Source organism: Amblyomma mixtum, chromosome 6 (genome assembly GCF_055824585.1).
Source record: "Amblyomma mixtum isolate Tamu chromosome 6, ASM5582458v1, whole genome shotgun sequence".
NCBI classification, from domain to species: Eukaryota; Metazoa; Arthropoda; class Arachnida; order Ixodida; family Ixodidae; genus Amblyomma; species Amblyomma mixtum.
This window is the reverse complement of record NC_143017.1, coordinates 130,050,710-130,075,325: the sequence shown is the minus strand read 5'-3', so window position 1 is coordinate 130,075,325 and position 24,616 is coordinate 130,050,710. Positions and strand designations below refer to the sequence as shown.

The 24,616-nt window shown below is 43.1% G+C and overlaps 1 protein-coding gene across 1 annotated transcript; it reads left to right on the top strand.

The window, feature by feature from the left end:
- Positions 1-4,965: 4,965 nt before the first annotated feature.
- On the top strand, positions 4,966-19,244 carry LOC149340403 (uncharacterized). Its single transcript, XM_089551242.1, has 6 exons — positions 4,966-5,132; positions 6,832-6,954; positions 14,688-14,860; positions 15,443-15,602; positions 16,736-16,885; positions 19,100-19,244. Exons 1-6 carry the CDS (start codon positions 4,966-4,968, stop codon positions 19,242-19,244), a joined length of 918 nt encoding a protein of 305 aa, XP_089407368.1.
- Positions 19,245-24,616: the final 5,372 nt, after the last annotated feature.

The following is a 24,616-nucleotide window of genomic DNA, read 5'->3' as shown; positions in this document are numbered from 1 at the left end:
ATTACGTTAGTATCGCAAAAGAACGCACTGAATGTTCTAAAAAGGCGGCCAAGAAGTCCTGGGGGCCTTTAAGAGTAACCCTAAGAACAAAGAAAATTTTCTCTGACTCACAGACTATTTCGAACATTGCAGGTACAAAGTGGTGCGGCAAAGGGAACATATCTGACGACGAGAAGGACCTTGGGCGTTTCAGAGGCACTGACGCTTGTTGCCGCGAGCATGATCTGGTCGTGGACTTTATCGAGCCACTGTCCAAGAAGCACGGAATCAAGAACATGCGCTTATGGCCAATGTATGACTACAGATTGGTCTTGTTCTGGTTGTATTTTTGCATGGTGCTAATGAGGTTCTGCCTGCGAATGAGTAGTCTGGGGAGAGTTTTATGCGCTGCCTATTGTGAAGTGGTCGGGGTAACGAGACCTCTTCGGATTATGCCCAAATGCAGACGTTGCAGCAAAATGGTTTGGTTTGGTTTACGGGTGTTTAACGTCCCAAAGCGACTCAGGCTATGAGGGACGCCGTAGTGGAGGGCCCCGGAAATTTCGACCGCCTGGGGTTCTTTAATGTGCACTGACATCGTATAGTACACCGGAAAATGGTAAGTGAATGCAATGTCCAATGTGGTTTCAACTATCGATGCTGAACAGTGCTTCTAAGCCAGCCTTAGGTATGGGTGGTGCTACACTACAGCTAGAAGTGATAAAAAACCCTTAGGGGCTTGAGTATTTGCAGGCCTTCCTGGAACCGCCCCTTTCTTCTTTACTCGGCCCTGGTATATTGTTCAGTGTCTTCGTTATGGTTTGCATGATCGAAAATGTGGACGAAATGATCAAGATATGATGCCAGCAAGTACACAAAGAGTGTTGGCTAAGGCACAGCCACCAAAGGTCTTCCTTTGTTATTTTCGTTGGCGCTGTGACGTCATCACCAACTCTCCTATCTGGTTGGTCTACATTCCTGCTATGAGTCTGACCATGATGTGCTTCGTCCGGTTGTGACGAAGTGCGGTACACGAGCCGCCTGTGAGAGGAAAAAAAGGATTTAATGTGACTGATGACTTTGCGAGAAGCTCCGATCATCCGCCTCGCTCAATTTGCAGGACAAACTGCGAAGATGACCAAAGGTTCTACAACTGCCTCTTGGATGACCGCAGTGGCAGCAGCGTGATGTCAGCATGCGTCGGAACTATATACTTCAACGTACTTAGGGCACAATGCTTCAAAAAAACCTACCCTATCACGTGTGTTGAGTACAAAACGTAAGCATTAAAGAATTTTCTCAACCAATATGTCTTTACCAACTGCACAACCGCCAGCATTATCATCCTCTCCTTCGCTGTCAGTCGAAAAACAGTGATCGCTTTTCTTGTCTTTTATTAGCAGCTCTTTACAGCTTGCGTTCTAGGAACTTTCAGAGCACAATGCTCTCTGCATTCTTGAGTATTAATGTTGAAACAAGAATGCAATTTTTGCCTTGCATTATCGAGTCATGCACCAACTCGCCCAACAGTCGATTCGTCTGAGATATTTTTGTAGCCAGATTAGATGCGCGACTTGCAACTGCAGCCACATTGTTTTGAGAACAGGAGAAATTTAACCAAGTGGGCACAATATTAGTTTAAAGCATGTATCCAGAGAAGAGAGAAAGATGGTTAAATTTTGAGTGAACCATCTTTATAATGAGGTAGAGAAACAGTTCTCTCGTCATATCGAATCCTAGTATTCTCTGTCACTGTGAGTAGAAACAAAATGTCACTTTGCGCAGGTGATCTGAATGCGGTACCAGCAGCACACCAGCTTAGAGGTTAGACGGGGCAGGAGGACAGGACAGAAATATCGATTGAATGTGAGCCAAATGAACATAAGAATAATTGGGGTTAGAACAGTGAGAACGCAACTTTTCGCTTTGAAGATTCTTATCAAATTTGCATGTCGTAAGAAAACAGATTTGCAGCGGTGCGAAACTATGTCCACAATATGGCCTAATGCCTACTAAAATGATTACCGCGAATATAGAGGTTGTTTCTCTTAATGCTGAACTTGCGCATTCGAATTTCTTTCAGAACGGTTCTTCGAACGACTTGTCAAAAATTCAAGATTGACACATCGAGACCAACATGGCAAACATTTAATCAAAACAACTTTCTGAACGCTTACCTGCGGAGACACTAAGAAGAGACTCCATTTAGTGAACATCACATGCATTGTTCTTCTGTGAAGCAACGCTACTTTTTTAGAATTCTAGTTCTCTGGAAATGTTTTTCTGCACTGGCTTTAAAAATCCAGTTTAAGCGCTTTGACTTCCCAGGAATGCTGTCCTTCTCTTGCAGTTTAGTTACAGGGACCAGAAGGTCCTACAGGAAAGAAGATTGTCTGACTGCCTATATTCCTAACAAAAACCTTGCACACAGGGTCTCTCAGACCACCCGCTAATAAAAATGTCTTCTAAAAAATTACGGGACACAGCGCATGGAGCTTTGTTTATTTGTTTCCCCATTCAGCCTTCTTTTAACTGAACGAGAATTATTATTTAGTTGCAATTAATCACAGTTCTATCATCCTTCTTATGGAAACCATAATTTCTTTTCGCCGCTTGCTTAGGATAAAACTGTTGTAGAAAAACCTACTGCATAGATTTATTCCTTTCTAGCTCAGTAGCTTTCGTTTTCTCTGCAGATAACACTGAAAAAAAAAGCCTATTATCTTTCTTTCTTTTTTTACTAATATTTGGTCGTAGGTAACAAAAATGACAATTTGAAATATTTAGCGCAAGGACGAAGCACACATTTACTTCAAGCTTCTGTCAAAAGCAAAATAGACTGGGATATTTATTCAGTAGCCATCAGTCACGTAATCAATACCAAGCCGCCACGGTGGCTCAGCGGTTATTGTGCTCGGCTGCTGAGGTGAAAGACGCGGGTTCGATCCCGGCCGCGGCGGTCGCGTTTCGTTGGAGGTGAAATGTTTGAGACCCGTGGGCTGTGCGATGTCAGTGCATGTTAAAAAACCCAAAAAGGTCGAAATTCGAAAATGGTAGAAAGGTCAGAGTCCTCTACTTCTGCGTCCCTCATAGCACGAATTGCATCGCAATGTTAAACCAGAAACCGTAATCAATACCAGAGGCAAAGTTAGGCTTATTGCTTGTCAGTCTGCTTCTGTGGGCTTTTTTGTGGTCTGTTCTGCATCTCACCCAGCGAAGTGCTTTTCTGGGCGGTCCGCTTCACACCATCATGACACAGTGCGGACACCCGATGATGGCGCAGATGCCTTGGAATATCGCTCCGGAATTCACAGGATGTTCACTTTGGAATTCTTTAGTGCGCGCACCTAGACGACGTGGTTAAACGACTCAGAAAATGGGAGATCCCGTCAAGCAGGTACCCGCGGTCCTGACCGATCGACGTTATATATAAGATAGTGGCTGGAAACAGTTCCATACTAGCAGCTATAAGCTATAGTATGACATTAATGCTGGGCGCTGATCGAACGCCTCGACTTTATGTTGACAGGATTGCGTTAGCTGTAATCGAAGGAGCGTTCACTTCGCTTTTTCTTCGTATTTTGCTTACCTTTTGTGCGTTACTGAAATGCCTGTGACGTTCCCTGGATACGAAGTAGAATGTCTCGTTTCTTCCGACTGTTATTACCCGATAAAAAGTATGCAGCACCGATATGTTATAAATGGTGTCTAGCAGAAGATACCTGGGCATGACGAACGAACGGAAAATGTATTCGTCCTCCGTACTAGAAAACCCTTAACTTCAGACCACTGGTGTAATCTCAGCATGTGATAAAGACTTAGGCTAGAGCCTTTGAGTGCACCACCATTACTGTAAAGCACCCAATGAAATTCTCAGTTCAGCTCCAGTACAATAACAAGTGTGCAAAATCACCGTGGTGCTTTCTCATTTATAGAAGTCATCAGAAACTTCGTTAAACTGCGCAGACTTCTTCGAGAAGGTCATTTCATGCTTAGTAGGAATGTTCAGCTGTGCGTCAGCTCAGCAGAAAATATGTAATTTACGGTTCTTCCCCTCTGGGTACTCATCCATCTTTGAGGGTGCACGCGCTTGTAACACCCCGTTCGTGCGTAACTGCAGAGAGACATTTGGTCGCGGTTGAAGTCATTATAGCTGCATGAAGAATGACGTTCGGTTCATCGGAAAGCCGCCAAACATTTTATACGTCGTGAACCTTCTCTCAACACCCTACAGTACGTGGGTAATTTGCCTGTCAATCACTTCCTACGGCTTCTGAAGACCATCGCTGAATGCTCGCACTGCTTGCACCGAACGGCGGCTGAAGTCGCTCCAAGTGGGACTAGCCAGAGAAAAAAGGTCAGTTGAGACTCTAAATATCAATATCAATATTATGGACTATGCCACGAAAAGGATTTTGACATTTGAAGGCAGGTCATCCATTGCATTCGGTTCTGCGCTAAGATAAACCTTCAGAGTCGTGCGCAAACTCTCCGTTAGTTAAATTTTATTCTACACGGTACTATAGGTAACCCGCGGCAACAGGGACTATGTGCGCTGAGTAGTTCTAATTGGCATGTTATATCGACTGCAGTCGACATAACATACCTATCAGTTATATTATGACGTAACTAACAGCTCGACATTTTATGTCAAATGGCAGCTAACATGTTATGTCGGTTACAGTATTCCGCAGTTGCCTCTCAATTAAAATTGATGCGCAAGAATCCTATAGTTGAATCTGAAATTACAGGACCTGAAATTGTTCAGAAGGTGCAGGTTGGCTTCAAAATTGCTCCTAGATCACTTCCAGTGCCACCATGAAACAAGATGCAGCTATAACTTTTCTTACGCACTTTTCCGGTCGACCGTAGATTTACATTATACTGTTTCATGGCAAGAATATTAGTTATTATTTTCATCATCCGTTTTCATCATTGCGGCGCAAATTTAGCCGTGCACGCACTTGTATATATTTTATTTCAGAAATGCCTGGAATTTACGCTCTTCTTTGGTTCCTTATCGGCCTCCATTCTGTTCTTGGAAACGAGCATTCAAGAGATATATCTGTAGCAAACGCCCTTAGGCCCGTGAAAAATGCGTTGAAAGGAGTCTCGGCGGCGGTGGTTAATACGGCGTCTAGCATAGCCAATAGGTAAATAATCTTCATTTCCTTTAGTTTGGAGCGCGTGATATGAAAGGCATGGTTTTAATAATAAAGCGTGCACTTAAATTGACACATGCACACATTTATGTTACTAGAGCGAGTTTCACCGTCAGGCTAGCTGGAAGTGAAAATTTATCCACGCAAAAAACCACTCAGCGGACTTGAGGCAATAAGCAGTGTGTTCGCGACACCTTTATGCCGCATTCAATTGACAGGATACGCGCTCTTCATTAATCGCGCTCTTAATTTGCACTTCAGGCGTTGTAGGGTTGTGAATGTGCGGTTTAGAAAGCATACATGGCCATTTTGCAAAGAAACCGATCCAATATAAGAGTTTCAGAAAAAGAACTAAGCATTTTTGCGTTGAAAGGACCCCTATGTCGAACACTACTTTAATATATCGGGTATAACAAAAAAACTTTTGCACAGCCCGTGCTAGAGATGGTCACAATGCAAATGGCGGCATTTAAAATAACAAGTTAAAAAACAATGAATGGTAGTGTGAAATTTTCATTTAGGTTTTGTGCATCTGTAAACATTGACGAAAAATAGGCGACATTATTACATTCAGATTTTATTCCCCAAAAATTGAGCTTCCGCAAATAAGCTAGTCGTCTAACCCAGCTATGGCAATAAACAGCAAAGAGCACGTTCGAAAAAGCGGATAACCAACTTAAACATTTCTTGTGCCTTGTAATTTAAAATGTCAATTTGTCCATGCCAAACAATTTATTAGATTTACTTGACCGAAATTTGCTATCTGTTACCATCACCGTATGGTGAGGCATTAAGGTACAGTGTTGCAGCTTAAATGTTTCGCATCTGTGCGCAATATTTGTTTTCTAAAAATACTGTAAAATTTGCGACTACGCAGAGTGTAGCTGTCAGCTAATTTGAGATCTTTTCATTTCTGTGTGTTTCTTATAAATGTTTTTACTGCTCCTAATGCTTTTCTTTTGTAGTGCTTTTACCTTTTACTTATAAGGGTGTCCTTTTTAACGAAATGTTACTGACACCGCTTTAAACTTTCTTGAAAAAGCATTTCGGCAGTTCACGTAAATTGTTGTAGGGATGACAATGGTGTTGAAACTATGTTTAGTTAGAGATTCTTCTTACGTTAAGAAAATGCACCTTTGAGCATCTCAGCATTTTGTCGCTGGCATGTCACATTAGCACGTTTAGTTTAAGTGAACCCTCAGAGTACGCTCACTTATACCAAGGTCAAAACCAAAATTTGTGGTATCCTTGTTGGGTTTCACTTGAAAAGGAAATTCGAGCTGGAAATTTCCATGCTGATCGCAGCGCCGGAAAGCAGAGCTCAGTGAGCGGAAGAGGAGTGTTATGCAATCTATAAATTATATATTTCATTAAGAAGCCTGGTCACAGGGATCATAATTTGCCTTTAGTTTTAAGTTTCCCTCATTGGAAATATTATCATGAACTTGTTGATAGATGGGTATAAAAAGATAACCTTTGTACAAAGTAAACATTGGCATATCTTAGATATTGCAAGTATCCTGTAGACTTGCACATAATTCTGACATAGCTCGGCTTCCTAAGGAAAGGGTACTTCATTTTTTGTTGAGTGTTGAAGAGGTCGAGCAGTTTGGCGTAACCGAGCGCCATCGTTTCCGTCTATGATGTCGGCGACGGCCTGGCGAAGTACTGAGAATTGCTATTTCTGTAGATTCCAGTCCGCAGTAGGCCATAGCATGGTAACAGACTTAAAGTATGGAGGCCACCGATTTGCGGAGATTTTTGGGCCAGGAGGTAAGGACGCCGATCTCACATGCAACCTGCTCGGCGATAGGTAAGTCATGTTAAAACTTTGCGGAATACATGGTCGGATTTTGTATAGACGTCTTCGGAGAAATTCAAAATGTCTTCGAAGGCAGCGAAAAAAATTTCTGCATGAGAAAAAAATAGTGTCCTTATACATTGTGCTGACTGCCGATTAAGGCAATTCGGACATGACCAGGCAGAAAAGCGAACCTGCCAGCTTTGAGCTGTTTTATAACAACAGAAAATAAAGGCATTATTTCTAACACTCTCGCGCGTAAGCAAGACTTGTTTGAAGCTCACGATGAGGTTTTAGGTTTTGTTGATGACTTCACGGAACCACCACAGGGATAGATCGTAGCTTGACGTTGCTCTTCAGTGATAAGACAACCGTCTTCGTACTGACACTTCGATTGTGAAGCATTATTTCTAGCCATTGTTGCTATTTATTTCATTATTCGTTCACACTGCGAGCCATAGCTTGGGTCCAAGCAGGAGGTGAATTGTAATTTAATAAAAAAGAGGATTAAAAAAAAAACGGGACTCTGGGACATACGGCAGCAACATTAGGATCCATAACACACAACTTCCAGCTCCTTCACAAAATGCTTCGATTCGAATACATTTGAAGAAAAAGTTGCAATCGCGACAGTCAACCGCGTACGCGCACGCGGCTATGGTGGCCGCACAAACTGACGGCTGCGAACACTGGCACGTTGATTAAATAGTGGCAAGAAATTAGAAAAGAAGGGCCTTATAGAGTACAAAGAGATATAAGTTTATTTACAAAGAAAGGCAGAGTTGTCATCGCGAGCTATAATTCTCTCGCCTTCTTCTCTACAATGGTTGTGGCGAAGAAAGGAGAAATAGGGTTGTGGTGGTAGATGATGAAGACGGAAGAAGGTGAATGTGCATGCAAGCGCATCATCAATACAGCGGGTGATAGCAACGAGTGGAGGTCCGTGATCCAAAGGAAATGAAGGACAGACCGAACTGCTTGAGGCTTCGTAAGACCCTGGTCACGTGTCTAATAAGACGAGACAAAAGAGAGGTCTCCTGTCGAAGCGCATATAAAGCAACCAGAAACAAGGAAGCTGCAAGTAACTGTCCCTTATCTAAACGAATAATTGATTAACATGAAAGAATGACTAAGTGAACTGTGTACTTCAGTATGGCAGTGCTTATTGAACAAACGTGCAATTGCGCAAGACCACTACCGGCATTGTTGCCCATGCACTTCTAGTTCGTCTGAGTGCTTTGCTCGGTCAAAATACGATAGCCGTCACGATTTAGTAGGGAGTGCCCGAACTTAAAAATTGTCGCAGAAGGCCATATTCATTGGATATCGTGAAAAGAATAACGAAATGGTTTTAGTAACAATGTCATGTCCATCTATATGTGCAGCGCTTCTCAGCGCCTTATTCCTCTTTTCGCACAAATATTGTAAGTAGTTTTGGCCGTGGTATATGGAGTTGTATTGGGGACAGCGACATTTCATTGGAAGTTCGACAAAAGCATTTGTTGGGCGAGTTGGTGTTTTCGATGATCCATAACTACAGCGCAAACGACAGGACAGAGATGAAGAAGGCACACCACACAGCTCTCTCCGCGAGGGACACCACAGCGCTGTGTGGTGTCCCTTCTTCATCTCTGTCCTGTCGTTTGCGCTGTAGTTATGGATTTCATAGGAAACTACCGGCAGAATAGCGCGTCCGGTTTTAACATGTCTCTTCGTCATAAAAAGAGGACATAATAAAAATAGCATTTGCAAATTACCACCTAGCAGTCAAATGAAATTATATCAATTGAAAGTTCATAATTTACGTGTAGCGCTCACTAACGTTATAAACCACTTTTGGCATGACGTTTGCGCTTTCTAAAAATTATATCAGTTACTGCGTATATATCAGTTACTGCGTATACTGGGCACGGGAACACAGCTCAAGGCATCGTCTTGATTCAGCGCTCTTTCGACATGCAGGCTTTCCTGGCTTTACTCGCATCGCTGCTATCAGCTGCGCAGTACAACCAGCCAGTGTCCTGGGCGTCGTTTTCGGTACCAAGCCCACAACCCGCTGATCACGGCTTCACGCTCCCTTCCTACTGTGACCTTCCCCCGGTACAACTCGACGATTTTCGTCCGGCATCATCAGCAACGGCATCACTACCCGTCAGCTACTTAAGCGGCCCCCCCCCCCCCCCCCCCCCCCCCCCCGTCAACGGAAGCTTCACTGGGCACGGGAACACAGCTCAAGGCATCGTCTTGATTCAGCGCTCTTTCGACATGCAGGCTTTCCTGGCTTTACTAGCATCGCTGCTATCAGCTGCGCAGTACAACCATCCAGTGTCCTGGGCGTCGTTTTCGGTACCAAGCCCACAACCCGCTGATCACGGCTTCACGCTCCCTTCCTACTGTGACCTTCCCCCGGTACAACTCGACGATTTTCGTCCGGCATCATCGGCAACGGCATCAATACCCGTCAGCTACTTAAGCGCCCCCCCCCCCCCCCCCCCCCCCCCCCCGTCAACGGAAGCTTCACTGGGCACGGGAACACAGCTCAAGGCATCGTCTTGATTCAGCGCTCTTTCGACATGCAGCTGTGTAAAAAATTTCCACTATATGCGAAGAAATCTGATGACAGATGCCTAGTAGTGTTCCCGTGCCCCGGAACTTTGTGCGAAATATTATGTGAGTGCTTCTCGATGTTGTTTCTCCTGTTATGCTGTGGCGATGTTGAATCTAATCCTGGCCCTCCTAAACGCCAACCTGCTGTGACTGAACTTGATAGCTTACCTGATGACCCTGCTGAGCAAATGACAGTTCTGTTTCAGCTACTCAAAGATCTGCACACCCGTTCCGCGCAAAGCGCGAAGTCTCAAACTGAGTTGGCTGCTGATATAAAATCCATAAAATCCAGTCAAAAAAGTATACAATCAGACATCACCGATATTCGCAAGCGGCTAGACGACCTAGAAACCAAATCAGATTTATTCGACCACCTATCAGAAGAAATAGCCACGACTCAGACATCAGTAGAAGAACTTAAAGCTGAAAACTGCCGGTTACAATCACGTCTCAATGAGCTAGAAGATCGGTGTCGACGGGATAACCTAATATTTTACGGCATTCCTGATTCAGAAGAATCATGGCTCGAAACAGAAGAAAAACTAACAAATCAGATTAAGGCTGTTTATGAATCATTTCCCGCGGACTCATTTCAGCGTGCCCACCGCTTAGGCACTTTTTCTCCTGACAAATGTCGCCCCATTATTGCAAAATTTTCCAACTTTAAAATGAGAGATAAAGTGCTCTCACTTCGTAGTCTGCTAAAAACCGATGAAGTAACAATAAACGAAGATTTTTCGGTTGCCGCACAGGCCGCCCGCAAAAAGCTAATCGATTTTGCAAAATCTCAGCCCCAGTCTCCAAATTTCAAGCTTAAATACGATAAACTGTCCATGAATGAAAGGTTATACTCATACGACGCAATATCTAATAGCATTCAGGAACTTCGGACACGCACAGCTCGCAACGCTAGTCACTCAGGTGCTTCATCCTCCGCCTCTGTCTAGGGGCGCGTGAGGGGTGGTGGTCTGAATTCTCCGTCCAAATCGCAACTCTCTGTCTTATTTACCAACGCTAGGAGTGTACAGAATAAACATGATGCACTATCATCTATTATTGATACATGCTCTGCGCATATTATTGCCCTTACAGAAACATGGCTCTCACCGCACGTTGAAGACCACGAAATTTTTGAGAACGCAGATAAATTTTCCATATACAGATGTGATCGCCTTGCTCATCGTGGTGGTGGCGTTCTAGTCGCTATATCTAATAACATTCCGTCCTCAAGCGTCAATATTATTACTAGCCTTGAAATTATCTGGGTGTCGTTAACTCTTGACCATCGTAAATTAATATTTGGTGTATGCTATCGATCCCCATCTACCCCACCTTCCTTTATAAACGAAATGCATGACTGTCTTAACAAAATCAGCACGACATTCCCTTCGGCTCCTATCCTATAATGCTACTCGGTGACTTTAATTTTCCAAACATTTTTTGGAACACCAATTCCATGCCCACATTGTCTCCATTCTCGGTGCAAGGCGATGAGTTCATTAACTTATGCTCTCTATTTTCACTGACACAGCTAATTACTGAACCAACTAGAGTGTCATTGAATGCCTCAAACATTTTTGTCTTATCCTGTCTACTAGGCCTGATTATGTATCCGACATCACTCAGTTACCAGGTATTAGTGATCATTCATTAATTACTTTTCATCTCAACGCGGCACCCCCCAACCTTCCCAGGCAAAAAGAAAATACGCGACTATAAGAGAGCAGATTTCACAGCAATAAATAACGAACTGTGCGTTTTCATGCAATCTTTTCTTTCAAACTTCTATGATCGCTGCATTCAATCAAACTGGGATATCTTTGCAGCTGAGGTTGACCGTCTAACAAACAAATATATTCCAGTACGAAACATCGTCTCGAACTCGCATGCGCCATGGTACAACGCCGATATCAAAAGATTATCAAACAAGAAAAAACGGCTGTATCGCACCGCAAAACTTTCACCAGCTACTTCGCGCTGGGCTGCTTACAAAGCTGCCTCCAAAACATACATAACAGCCCTAAAAAATGCCAAAGACCATTTCTTATCTAACACCTTACCGGACATGCTACAAACAAATCCTAGAAAATTTTGGCGAGTTATAAATCCCACAGCCAGCAATCCTATTGCTTTGATAGACTCGCGTGGTGATCCAATTGATAATGCTATCTGTGCTACTGTATTAAACGATACTTTTGTGAACAATTTTTCATCCCACAGCCGCACCCGTCTTCCTGATGTACATCATCATGACTACTCGATGATGCCTCCCCTGACTGTTGACCCAGCCGGTGTTGCTCGGCTAATTAATACTGTGAAAGATCATTCCAGTCCAGGATATGACCTCGTTAATGCTAAATTCCTAAAAAATACTTGTGTCTATAGTTCAGTTATTTTAACACATATATTTCAACAGTCAGTGGACACAGGCACACTACCTGAACAATGGAAAATCGGGAAGATCGTTCCACTTCACAAATCGGGGAGCAAGACATCTGCTGCTAATTATCGCCCCATATCTATCACTAGCACATGTTGCAAACTGCTCGAGCATATCATATTCACTACACTTGTGAACTTTCTCGAAAGCAATTCATTTTTCTCCTCTGTACAACATGGTTTCCGAAAATCATATTCATGTGACACTCAACTAATTTCTTTCACGAACAGCTTGCAACATATACTTGACAGGTCATCAGTCGCTGATTGCATTTTTTTAGACTTTTCAAAAGCATTTGATAAGGTTTGCCATTACTTGCTTCTTCATAAATTACGTCACCTAAATATTGACAATAACTTGTTCAAATGGATTGAATGCTTTCTGACTAACCGTTCCCAATTTGTCGCTGCTAATGGTTACAACTCACCCTTTGTTAATGTACTTTCTGGTGTTCCACAGGGTTCCGTTCTTGGACCATTACTGTTCTTAATTTATATCAATGATCTTCCTTCTCATGTGTCCTCTAACTTACATTTATTCGCCGACGACTGTGTGATTTTTCGTGAGATTAAAAGCGATAACGATATCAACATCCTACAGCGCGACCTTACGGCTATAGTTAATTGGTGCAATCAGTGGCTAATGGAACTAAACTTTAACAAATGCAAGGTCTTGGGTGTATCCCGTTCTGCTAATCCGTCTCCCGTGTTCTACTTGAATGACATTCCACTTGAAAGCGTCAATTCTTATAAATACCTAGGCATTCACATTACTTCTAACCTATCTTGGAGGCTTCACATAGATTACGTAATCAATAACGCTAACAAAACTTTAGGTTATCTGCGACGTAATTTTTCTCGCGCGCCTTCTTCTTTGAAATCAGTTCTTTATAAAACATTAATACGTCCGAAGCTAGAATACTCACCAGCAGTCTGGGATCCTAGCCTTGACTACTTAATTACTTCGCTTGAACGTGTTCAAAATAACTCCGCTCGCTTTATTCTGTCTAACTATAACCGAGGAGCTAGCATAACGGAAATGAAAGCTAACCTTAGTCTTCAGTCATTGGCTTCGCGACAAAAAATTTGTCGGCTAACCCTTTTTCACAAGTTATATTATCACCCCAGCCTACACAATAATTTATTTAATAGACCTTACTACTCATCTAGCCGCATTGATCATCCCCCCAAAGTTGCCATCCCATTATGTAAAACAGTTTCTTTCTTACACTCATTTCTCCCGCGTACTTCTAAGGAATGGAACGATCTTCCTGGTGAAATTGTATCTATTACTGACGTAAATAACTTTCGCAAAGCTTTGGCTGGTATTGTGTAAACTCTGACGATTTTGTTCTGCACTAATGTATTTTGTCTAGCTAACATTGTATACACAGGACTAATCTTTGATGTACCCGTTTCCCTTTTCTCCATTGTTTTGTTCTATATTTTCTGCCCACTCCCCTCTTTAATGCCTGCAAGGCCCTGAGGGTAAAATAAATGAATAAATAAATAAATAAATAAATTATGAATTTGACGACCTTGTCCAAACATTTCAAACCTGAATGCTGAAAACTATAAAGACATGTGCTGTACGCAATAATAAATTATATCTGTCTTTCATATACGCGTGATATTCTTAGCTAAAAGTTGATTAGTCATCTCTAGTTAAACTGTTTTTTTCTCTTTTGTATATTTGTGCGGATGGTGCTGTTATTTTTGCATTTTAGAGAAAAACAGCGTTGGCGGTAGCTTTTATTTCTACCGTTTTTGACTACAGCACATGCACGCGGAGATAAATCGTTTCAGTTTGTTGGTCAGTTGATTTCCTTTTAAGGATTATGCCACGGAGTCAAATCGTTAGCAGGGGAAAACCAGTCGTGGTGAAGTTTACGGAATGAAGGGATGGTCGACTATCTGTGAAGTTAAATAGTTGACGAGAAAACTGCTGCATCTGGGCAAGACATACGCCGTTTAGGAGAACGTTGTAGGTACATCTTGAAAGATAAAGGCGCCATGACGGGGCGCACCGCGGCACTAGTTTAAATGCACCGCAAGTGGTGAACCAGGTGATTGAAGTATTTTCCGATGAGATTGTGCGCTCTCTCCGCATGCTGCGTGTTGCATAGTACAGAAACAATCGTCAAATATACAAGCCGAGATGGTAAGTAGAAAACCAGCGGAAAGGACGCGTTCACAACGAGAAGAAGTTTTGTCTACTTCTGCTCCTTGTGAACGCGTCCTTTCCGCTGATTTTCTACTTACCATGCACCAACTGGCCCAACAAGCTACGCTTCTTCAATACAAGCCGACGTAGCGAAACTCAACTAGGGAACATTTAGCCTAGATTATTGAACACCCTCACCTCATCTATGGAACTTAATTGCTATCCGCAATGCTTACTTGCAAGGTATCTAACATTACTGAAGCGATGAGTAATTGTTCATAGATTTATTTGAAACGGAAGTGGATTGGGGCGAAACCGCGACTGTCCTTCATGACACGCAAATGCTCTAAGATGCTCAGTGAGAATCCTCCACTTACTTTCACTACACCGCATTTGGACGGAGTAATGCAAATCCCTGATTGTCGTATGGTGCACACTCTCTGTACTCTTTCGTACAGACTGACGTGAGACCAAATTGAACAGAACTCCTCAAATGAATTGCGGTACCTTAAGGAGCGTTGTATTGTTTCCGCAGGGTAATCATCGAACACTTGTTGACGCTTATTCCAAAGACGTTCGTCACATACATAACCACTCAGGAAATGGACATAATTGTGGACAAGTGCACGGACCGATCTCCGGAGGCAAAAGGCTCCTCTCTGCTGCGATTTTTGGGCAAGGCTCTACAAAGCCTCGCAATATATCCTGGCAAGTGTGACTCGCTGAAGCCTGCCGTTTCCGATTCTCGCAGTTTGTAATTATTTATTTTATTCTTTTACAATGTCATTCACTGCTGGAATTCAGTGCAAGTTTTCCTCATGTTTATTCATTTTTCAATTTCGCTTCGTTTTTTCTTTTTCGCTTTCGTTTATTCGATTTAGGTGAATGTGTAAATTTTCATCTTATGTACATTGGAATACAAATGAAAAGTAGTAAAACGAAATTGAATAAGTGCGATATAGACTTTTAATCCTGTTCCTGTAGTGGATGACTGAATGGTAGGATATTTGAAGACGCAGAATAAGTTTACTTTCGCGGTGCTGAAATATATCAAGCATGGCGAAGTGGAACACGTAGAACAACTGGAGGTATTTAACTTATTTGTTGGCAGTTATCTACAGCGGTGATATCACTTCGTAAGTTTACTGCGCATTCGTGGACTAACGAAGTTGTGTAATATATGTCGCAGTACCAAGTGGTCTAATTTTTTTTGTTTCGAAAACCTTTTGAACAAGTAGTTTTCCACTCTTTCTCGAGCATCTGCAAAAGAACGATGCCTTTATTGTGCAGGAACTAAATGGTGTGGTGCTGGAGATATCGCAAAGAACTACAGCGATTTGGGGATGGCAAGAAATGTGGACATGTGCTGCCGTGAGCATGATCATTCTCAAGATAACATACCTGCTTTCGGGACAAGTCACGGAATCAAGAATTCTAGATTCTACACAATGTAAGTCGGTTTCTCGCGACAACATGAAAGATTATTAATGAGGCTTCAGCGCACACCTAAATCATGTCACTAAAATGGTCGAGACGAACTTTTAGGCCTGTGGAGCGTAAACCTGTAGGATAGAATCGCACAAGTCGAGTTGCCTGCATGCCAGACGTAGATCATAAGCTTAAGGTGTATATTTTATGTAGTATTTTTTCATAGAACTCAGCGTGCTGAAGGAAGTATATGCTCGACTGACACATGGTCATTGTCTGTGCATTGAAGGAGGGCAATGCACTAGCGTTGCAATAAACGTTTTTAGTTGCTAGTAAGCGCTTGTCGTGTGTGTTTCTTCCTTTCGTCTCCGTCTTGTCGCGCTTTGAAACCCATCATGATTGTCTGTGCAGTCGTGTGTATTGAGAGAAATGGCGAGGTAGGTTCAAGGTGAAGTCGTCTAGACAGCCGACAGTTTAAGTAACCTGGGGTTCTTCACATTTTTTTTCTGTCTTAAAGAACGTCATTTCTCTTGTTTACTTCACCTGTTGTAAGTTAAGTGCAATGAGTACAACTGATGATGCTCCTTTCTAGACTGCAAATGGATGCGTACTATATTCGTCAACAACTTTTTTTTTTTGGCAACGAAGAGAAAGCTAAAGGAGGGAAGCATCAGTAGCAGTGTCACTCCACGGCTAGTTCAGCTGCAGGACGACCACCTGGCACACCACTCACTGCGCTGCTGCTTCGTCCCATCGGTGGTATTGCTGGCGCCATCTACGAAAGATTCGTGAAACGGCGTAGCCAACAAACTTGTTGTACTTAAAGAAAGTGTATTTCGCTTGGCTTCATGGCCTTGAATGTTGACAGTTATGGCCGAAATCTGACTTAAATGACAAATATTACCAGTAGACTATGTTTTAAGAAGATGCTATGAACGGCAACTGGGGACTATATTCTACAGCGTAGAATGAAACGTCGTGTTGCGGCTGGGTAGCTTTTGCTCCATTGTCAAGAAAAGCTCCTGCGAAATATACAGCAGCGCCTTGAGATAATAAATCGATCCTTATAACATTACATCCTATTTGCGCACTGTTGGGGCGTCTTTTTTTTATTTTCTTGCACTGAATGAAGATATCTCTGTCCACAATTAACAGGACCAACTGCGCAGACGATAAAAAGTTCTTCAGTTGCCTGGTAGATGCTGGTGACGTGGTTGCCTCTTCCGTCGGCATCGCCTACTTTGATGTGCTCAGGACCAAATGCTTTAAATATGGTCACCCAACTACATGCACGAAGCTCAACCCGTAAGATTTTTGCTAAATACTCATGTACTACAGTGGAGCACGGATATGCTGAACTTGAAAGGGATCGTGCAATAGTTGATAAACACATATATACATAAAAATTAAAATAAATTAGCTGGTCTCTAACCTAGAAGCAACGATACATTGCATCCATGCTGGTGACACGCCTCTTGAGGCGACGTGATACCCGACACCATGCGGGCGGCACACGGCTCGCTCAGCGTTGCTAGGCCTAACCTGCTTCGCATCTCAACCACACGGGATGGTGCTTCAGAAGAAGCCAGGCTCTTTCATAAGATGGCTAATCCTTTTATTAGCATGCTATGAATTTCACAATCTACTTAAAATTAACTACATTTAGTTTCTGCAATGCCTACGGCAGCAGAGCAGGCCAGGCGTGGGCCGCCGCTAGGCTTAGTTAGGTACGCTTCCCATCATTATGGCACGGGCAATGAGTACGAGACCTAATGCCACCGTCAACCCTAATAAAACTTTTTTAGACAGTAAATAGACTGTCTACTGACATTTGCCTATACAGTCTATAAACTCTCCATAGACAAATACTATAGACTACTCAAGATAGAATACAAATCTCGAAGAAAGTCTATAGATAATCTTTATATTTATGGCCATACATATTTAGTAGACTGTTGTATATAGAAAGGCTATAGACTACGAATAGACCAAAAGGGCATATCTGTAGGGAGACAATAGAGTCCATTTTTATAAGAGAAGCACAGACCACGCTCACCTCTTTACGCAGTTCTGCAGAACTAGCGCAGCCAGCAGGCGCTCAAGGACACGCAACCGGTCCGTCTCCGCGTGCGAAACCTGTTTTAAGAGCGTCAGTGTGAGAAGCTGTGGTTCCAAGGACGCGGCGCACCGTTCGGTATATCCAATGTTCTGCTGAAAGCGAGTTCGATATGGAAGAGCAATAATGCTATACTTCTGCATGGGATTCTTAACGGCATGTTCCGCTTGCTGGATATAAACAATAATTAGATATATACGGGTTAAATATATTCACATTCGATTTTATATGTATCCTAAATTCTAAGTTTTCGATTACAACACTGAGCTCATATTTTTGCATTGCCTGTCTATCTGTGATCTTCGGAGCAATCATCAGATGCATTGCATGCGTTATTTCATAAAATGCTCGGCTTAAGATATGCAACGACCCTAAACAACCTTATGAGGTACAAAAGTACCGCGGTCAGCAGAAATGTTTTCCTTCATTTTAGCATTTTATCTTGAAATAAACCACTAATGTTCAGAGGGAAAACACTGCTTGCGGTGATTAATTCAATGGGGAGTGGGCGTTTTTTAAATGTCAAATAAGTTAGGTAACTTCTTCTGAAAGGATTGCAAAAAGACCCTGCTAACTAGAAAATAAAAATTTGCAATTTGATGTGGCCTGTAAAATCTGTAAAAATATTTATGAGCACGTTCAGTTTACATTTTGGCAGTCGAATTTGACACTGAATGTAATCATAAAAGAAAGTATATATACAGCATAATTTGTACACAAAATGGCTCCCATGTGCTTATATCAGAATTAATGACCCTTTTGTTCTCGAACTGTGCCGCAGGAAACACCCTATACTTGTGAAAGCCCTATAAAAGTCAATACAGATAGCGTTACAAGAACAATATAGATCTGTCTTCATTTCTGGGATGACTTGTCAGACATTCAAATTTTGTATTATTTTCCATTATGTGCGGTGCAAGAACTTTTTTATTTCTTTTGTAATGTAATGTCTTCTTATTTTATTGTTAAATTTATTTAGGCCTGTTGTCCTTAGTGGCAGCGATCTGGAACGTGACTGGTTTCATTTTTAAAAATTCACCACCATACCACAAAGTAACCGCAGGGGAGCCATTTTATGCACAAATTATGATGTATGTATACTGCTTTTAGGATCACATTCAGTGTCAAATTCGAATTCCAAAATGTAAACTGAACGTGCTCATAAATATTTTACAGATTTTAACCTTCCTTGGTCTGGTAGTTGAAAAACTGTTGATTCTTGTACCTGGCCTACAAGCACTCATAGATTTAAAATCCCGTGCTGAGATTTATTTACTTGGAATGCGTGAGGTGCATGTAAACAAATGGTAACATGGTTGGCAGGTCGTATATTTCGCGAAACGCCCACAGACCGCTATTTGATATTCTCAATTTGCTTCTAATTGTTTCCATTCTTTTTACAGTTTTCGCATGTTGCTGCTTCGCCCTCCCTGTAAAAAACTTGTGGAAGACAAATCAAAACCCAAGAAGTGGAGCGTCGTGTATCCTCCGAATTTTTTGGAGGCTTTCCTAAATAAAAAGAAAAAGACCGTATGGAGGAGAAAGTAACGTGGGAGTTTTGTACTTCGGGTGGTGCACTTAAGTAAATAAACTATGAATGTCACAAAGAAAGTTAGATGGAATGTGAGCTTTTTTATCGTGTGAAAAACATTTCATTTAAAGATACAATGCCCAGTAACATGCGCACAATCCAATATCAAATGCTTGGTCTCAAATATAAATCGCAGTACAAAATCAAGCAAGTCTTAAGGAGAAGCCTTTATAGTTAGCCTTAACTGTCCAATATTCTTGAACAAAGATTTTGAACATTGGGAAATTGTGAGGTGCTGTTATGGAAATTTCGAAGGCAATGCTTTATTCTTCTGATGAGTAACAAACACACTCTTTTAAAGTTTTTACATCCCTCAGATCGAGCAGTTGAGACTTGTATAGAAAACCAATAAAGGAGACTTTACCGTAGCAGAAACGTTAATAGCAAAAAAGAAAAGAAAATGCAAGCCTGCCGACCGGAGACCTGCGGATACATTTTTATAGGAACATCTTACCATAGACGAAAAAATGTTGGTCTGAAATCTTTCCCCTGCCAAAATGCTTTTGTCCAGAATTGTGTTGTGTGTGTAAGGTTGTGGGACCTGGCCTCCCATGGCTCGGCACAACACGTTTCGTGCGCGAAGCCCGCGTCATTCTGCCTGTTTAGGAAGTGAACGGGTGCATCCGGGTGCCCCATCGCGCATGTCCGGCAAGTTCGTTTCCACAAGCACGGTGAGCGTGCGTGCGATATAGATAAAGGCGATAAAGGCAGAGCGGGCAGCGCAGGGGGAGATCAGCGCGGGAGCGCTGTCCGTGCACTTCATGGTTGCGGCGGCGTTCGGCGAGAGCGGCCTCATTCCCGGCCGGGTCCTTCACCCCGGTCTACCGGCAGCGAGACAGCAGCACGTGGCGTGAGTGGCTGCGACGCCGGCGGCCGTGTCATTTGTGCAGCATGGAGGCTCGAATGTCGTCACGTAGTTTGTTGGGGCGTGTTTTTTATTGCGTAAGCAATACTGCGCCAGGTTTCGAGCCGTCGCGTAGCTCCCGGCGGTGGCCACTGTTGACCTTCAGCCGCAGCAAAGTCAAATAGATGGAGTGCCGTTGCCATAGCAATCGTTTCAGCCACGCTTCACCAGGCGGCAGGAGCGTCGCTGCGCCGCCGCCGCTGCTGCGCCCTTAGTCGCGCGCTCTCGACGCATATGTCGGAATGTGGAGAGAGGAGAGCAAACGGGAAGGAAACGGGGAACAAATACGCGCGTTCGCTTCGGGCAAAACAGTTGCTGCTTGCTTATGCAACTTGCCCGGTTTAACCAGAGCTAAACCTCAGCTAATTTTTTTTTTCCAGGCGTAGCTTTAGAATCGTACCTCCGTTGCGGAGCTTCGGACGATACTGAGCTGTCCTGCCAGCGTGTGTTTGTGCGGATCACGGTGTGAATATATTTGTTTTCTTTAAATTTTTTTTGTTGTTTCATTAGCCCGTAATAAACGGTGTTGTCTTCTGCTTCCGGTGTGTCACTCGTCGGGCGATACCTTGACTCGCGAAACCCCCTGGAGGGGCAGGACCACTCAGGATTGAGAATGAAAAACTTGGTGATGTTCAACAGCGCGGTACCGATTACTGTTTTAAAATTTCACTAAAAGTATATTTCGCTGCTATGCTATATTTCACTCCTTTTTTATCGGTAGTGTCTTCTTCAGAATATAACGTGCGTCAAGCATTAGTATTTACCCCGACAGCTGCATTACCATGTGTTTAAGAACGGCATAAAAATGTCATTCTATGCTGACCTGACAGGTGTTTCTCAGCTGCCTTTGATTGGTCACTCACGAGAAAGCAGAACACACGGCACTAACCGTTTGCTTGGCAAACCTTCAGTGGGCAGGTCAAGCATCCTATTTCATCGAGGCCATGCGCTTTTCTAACTCAACGGCGGCCTCCCGTATTATGTTTGGTTTGGTTTCTTGGGGTTTAACGTCCCAAGGCAACCCAGGCTATGAGGGACGCCGTAGTGAGGGGCCCGGAAATTTCGACCACCTGGGGTTCTTTAACGTGCACTGACATCGCACAGCACACGGGCCTCTAGAATTTCGCCTCCATCGAAACTCGGCCGCCGCGGCCGGGATCGAACCCGCGTCTTTCGGGTCAGCAGCCGAGCGTCGTAACCACTGAGCCACCGCGGCGGGGACCGTATTATGTTTAAAGATCTTCAATTTTTCTTTCTCGCATTCTTTTCCGCACTTATTCTCTCTATCATGCTGTTCGGTCTTGTAATATTTCCGCCCAATGCGTTAGGCTTCAGTGTTTGACTGAATAGTTTCCGGTCACATAAACATTTAACAAGCTAACAGAAGAAGCATTCATGTTGACGGTTGCACAAATTGATTTACGTTCATTTAGTCGCAACGCAGAATACCACCAGTATCAGGAAGCCTCTGAGGAAGACTTTAGCAGGCATTCTCAGTCCACTATACGGAACGGAACGCTTTGATCTGAGATCAAAAGGTTCCATTCCTCATAACGATGGTGAGTTCGGGTTATACGTATCATGTGCGACGAGTCAGAGCCCATTCATTAGTTCTGTTGCGAGTGGTACTCGTTTGTAAGGCAGACAAAGAAAGGTATTTGCATTTCTGTCCGCTATCTCGAATGCGCTGCCGTCTGGAGAACACCACTCCCGGAAGGATAGAGCATGGGTGCTAGAAGCGCAGCTCTCGTGTGGAAACCACTGCAGAATCAGTACGCCTTCGCGTAATTTTTAGTTTTCATGCAGTAAAACGACGAAAACTTATGTCGTATGGACTGTAAAAAGAACAGAGGCCTTGGTAACCAGTCTTAAGAAAGGATTCCGTGAGCAATGTGGATTTTTTTTTAAAGAGAATGGCTCTTTAGACCCTTCAACCAAATACCGTGAGACGGTATGCAGATGGCTGTAAAGATAACAAACGACGTGCATTTGTCGGAAGTACTGCAGGAAGTTTGGTGACGTAACCTCTGCCCCGATGTGCTTTTGAGTGAATACATGGTTGTGCCATCACGCGTGATCTACCGCTGGCACCCCGGTACGGCAAACAGGCATTTTCTGGTCTTTCGACGTCTTGATGGAGGGGCGTACAGTTGTTTAAAGGAGAAAAAAAAAACTAGTGATATTCCGTACTACAGGGCCGATGTTAGAGCTGTCCCACAGCTCAGAACTGTTTAGGAGGTGTAAGTGACCTCCACGTAATATTTGGAGACGAGAGCTGAACTCGTGACGTTATATCATTTCCCCTCAGTTATTGAAGAAGTTTAATGAAATAGAGGCGACGTATCTTAACAAGAGCTGAGAAAGCAATTTTCAACCCCTGTGTAGAATCGGCAGTTTTTCTTTGATTGTGCATGGTCCACACCGGCGCTTCGTTCTCACTTCCCACTTGCAGAATTTTCTTTTCTTCTTCTCATGGCCCGGCTGAAGTTTCTACTCCCACATGACATAATCTGCCGCTTTCCTTCCCTTATCACATTCTCCTGCTTTAATGTTTCGTGGTTTCTGTTTAATTCTTTAGGGAGGTAGTGGCTATGGCCTTTCGTTACTCATTCCACCTTAGTTGCTTGGTTCCGCTCGCTGAAACTTCGGGCTTTGTTCAGCTGACTTCAAACCAATCGTACTGATCCGTATTAATGTTATTTGTACGGCTATGTCTTAGGTCTTATGCTCTTCTTGCCTTCTGTGTCAGCTGGCCCCATCACAGCAGACAGAGTTCACAAAAAGTTTGCGTATTTCACACGGCATCTCAATATAGCGCCCAGGGAGCGCAGTTCTTGCAGACGCAATAAATGCGGCTATTTAAAGCGCAGATGCAGCGCTACAGGTCGCGGGTTCAGGCACGTGCCTAGGCGACAAACATGCGCTGTGCTACTACGCAGTGCTCTCGCCCTCAAGAACACCGGAAGTTTGTCACCTGAGCACCCTTGGCACAGAAAAATACGCTACTTCGCTCTGAAATGCGCGTTATTTTTAAGCCTAGGCTTAGTGCACAGCTTCCCACAAATCATGTACCCCATGCGGGACTGAAATTGCCTGCATTGTGGAAACCACAGTAGCGTCGAAAAATCTAGGACCTAATCCAAAAGTCGTGTTTAGTAGCTGTACCAATTCGCGGTTTGTGAGCGCAATGGTTTTCTGAAGTCTAGAAATGGTCACGACCGCGAAGATCATTAAGAACGTGCTATGTAGAAGTTTGACAATGCAGCTGATTATCTGCTTATACGAGTGGTTGACTGGGAAATGCTGTTAGCATTTAGTTAGATCTTCCGCGGGTTTCAACTGCCGAAGAGTGTTGTACTGTACTGCAGTCTATTGTGCTGTATTGGACAGTACTGCGTTGTACTGTACTGTTGTGTACTATTAAAGGTCGCTTTCCAGTGTCTATCTAAAGAGCACAACAAAATTGTTGTTTCTGATGCGCATGCGCTGACTGGAATCTACAAACTACTGAGATAACTACCCTCAATCGGTGTGTACCCTAAATGCGTATAACCGTGGGAAAATAGAGTTCTGTTGAAGGAACTCGGAGAACGGGAGTCTTATAGAGACAATGCAGAGTTGTTCGCCATAGGCCGACGTGGAGCGCGTTAAAACGAGATCCTGAGAGAGAGTCCCAATTCTCTGCTTTGCGCTTCAAAGCGTGACCTTCGTCTACACTTTAGTGCACCGAACTGAGCTTTGAATATTTAGTCTGAAGTCTATAATATGCTTTATGAAGATGAAAGCAACTGTTGCTCCGTTACGAAAGATCGGGTCTAACAGAAAAAACTGCGCAGAACTGATGCCGTTAAAAGAATAGACTGCGTAAAAAACGCAAGATGCGTTACATCCCCCTCAGTGTTCAGGAGTAAACTATTATTATTTTCTTTAACCTTAATGATTTAATATTACGGATTACAAAACTCGATTGTAATATCTTTTGCTGCGGTTCTAATTTTTCGTTGTCTGCTGCGGAGGTGCAGTACAAAAAACTTAATTTTCCAAGCACAGGAGAACATTAGAGCGGAAATATGCGCTACAGTAATATGTTGGTTTCACTGTTACGTGTGCTGATGTTTGCTTAAGTGCTTTTCTGCCTGATAAAAGGCACGTGAATCCGTTTGCCCTTTTCTGATCGCACTGTAACACATGCTCCTTCTGACTCGTGCTTTATTTGGTGCTCCTGAAGGGAAAGAAAATAAGAGTAGTAGTATTAGCAATATACTAATAATATTGAGAAACAATGATATGAGAAATAAAGAACGGTATTTAACATTTGTGTTCTCTATAGTGAATGCGCCGCTGTTTGAATGCCACCACTCTCAGAAGAATGCAACATGGATGGTAGAAGATTAGCACTTGTGTGTCGAATCTCCTGGTGAATTA

Coding starts and splice junctions, on each gene's coding strand:
- LOC149340403 (XM_089551242.1), top strand. CDS start 4,966: ATGCCTGGAATTTACGCTCTTCTTTGGTTCCTTATCGGCCTCCATTCT. Junction 6,955..14,687: donor TGCAACCTGCTCGGCGATAG/GTAAGTCATGTT, acceptor TTGTTTCCGCAG/GGTAATCATCGAACACTTGT. Junction 15,603..16,735: donor AATTCTAGATTCTACACAAT/GTAAGTCGGTTT, acceptor CACAATTAACAG/GACCAACTGCGCAGACGATA.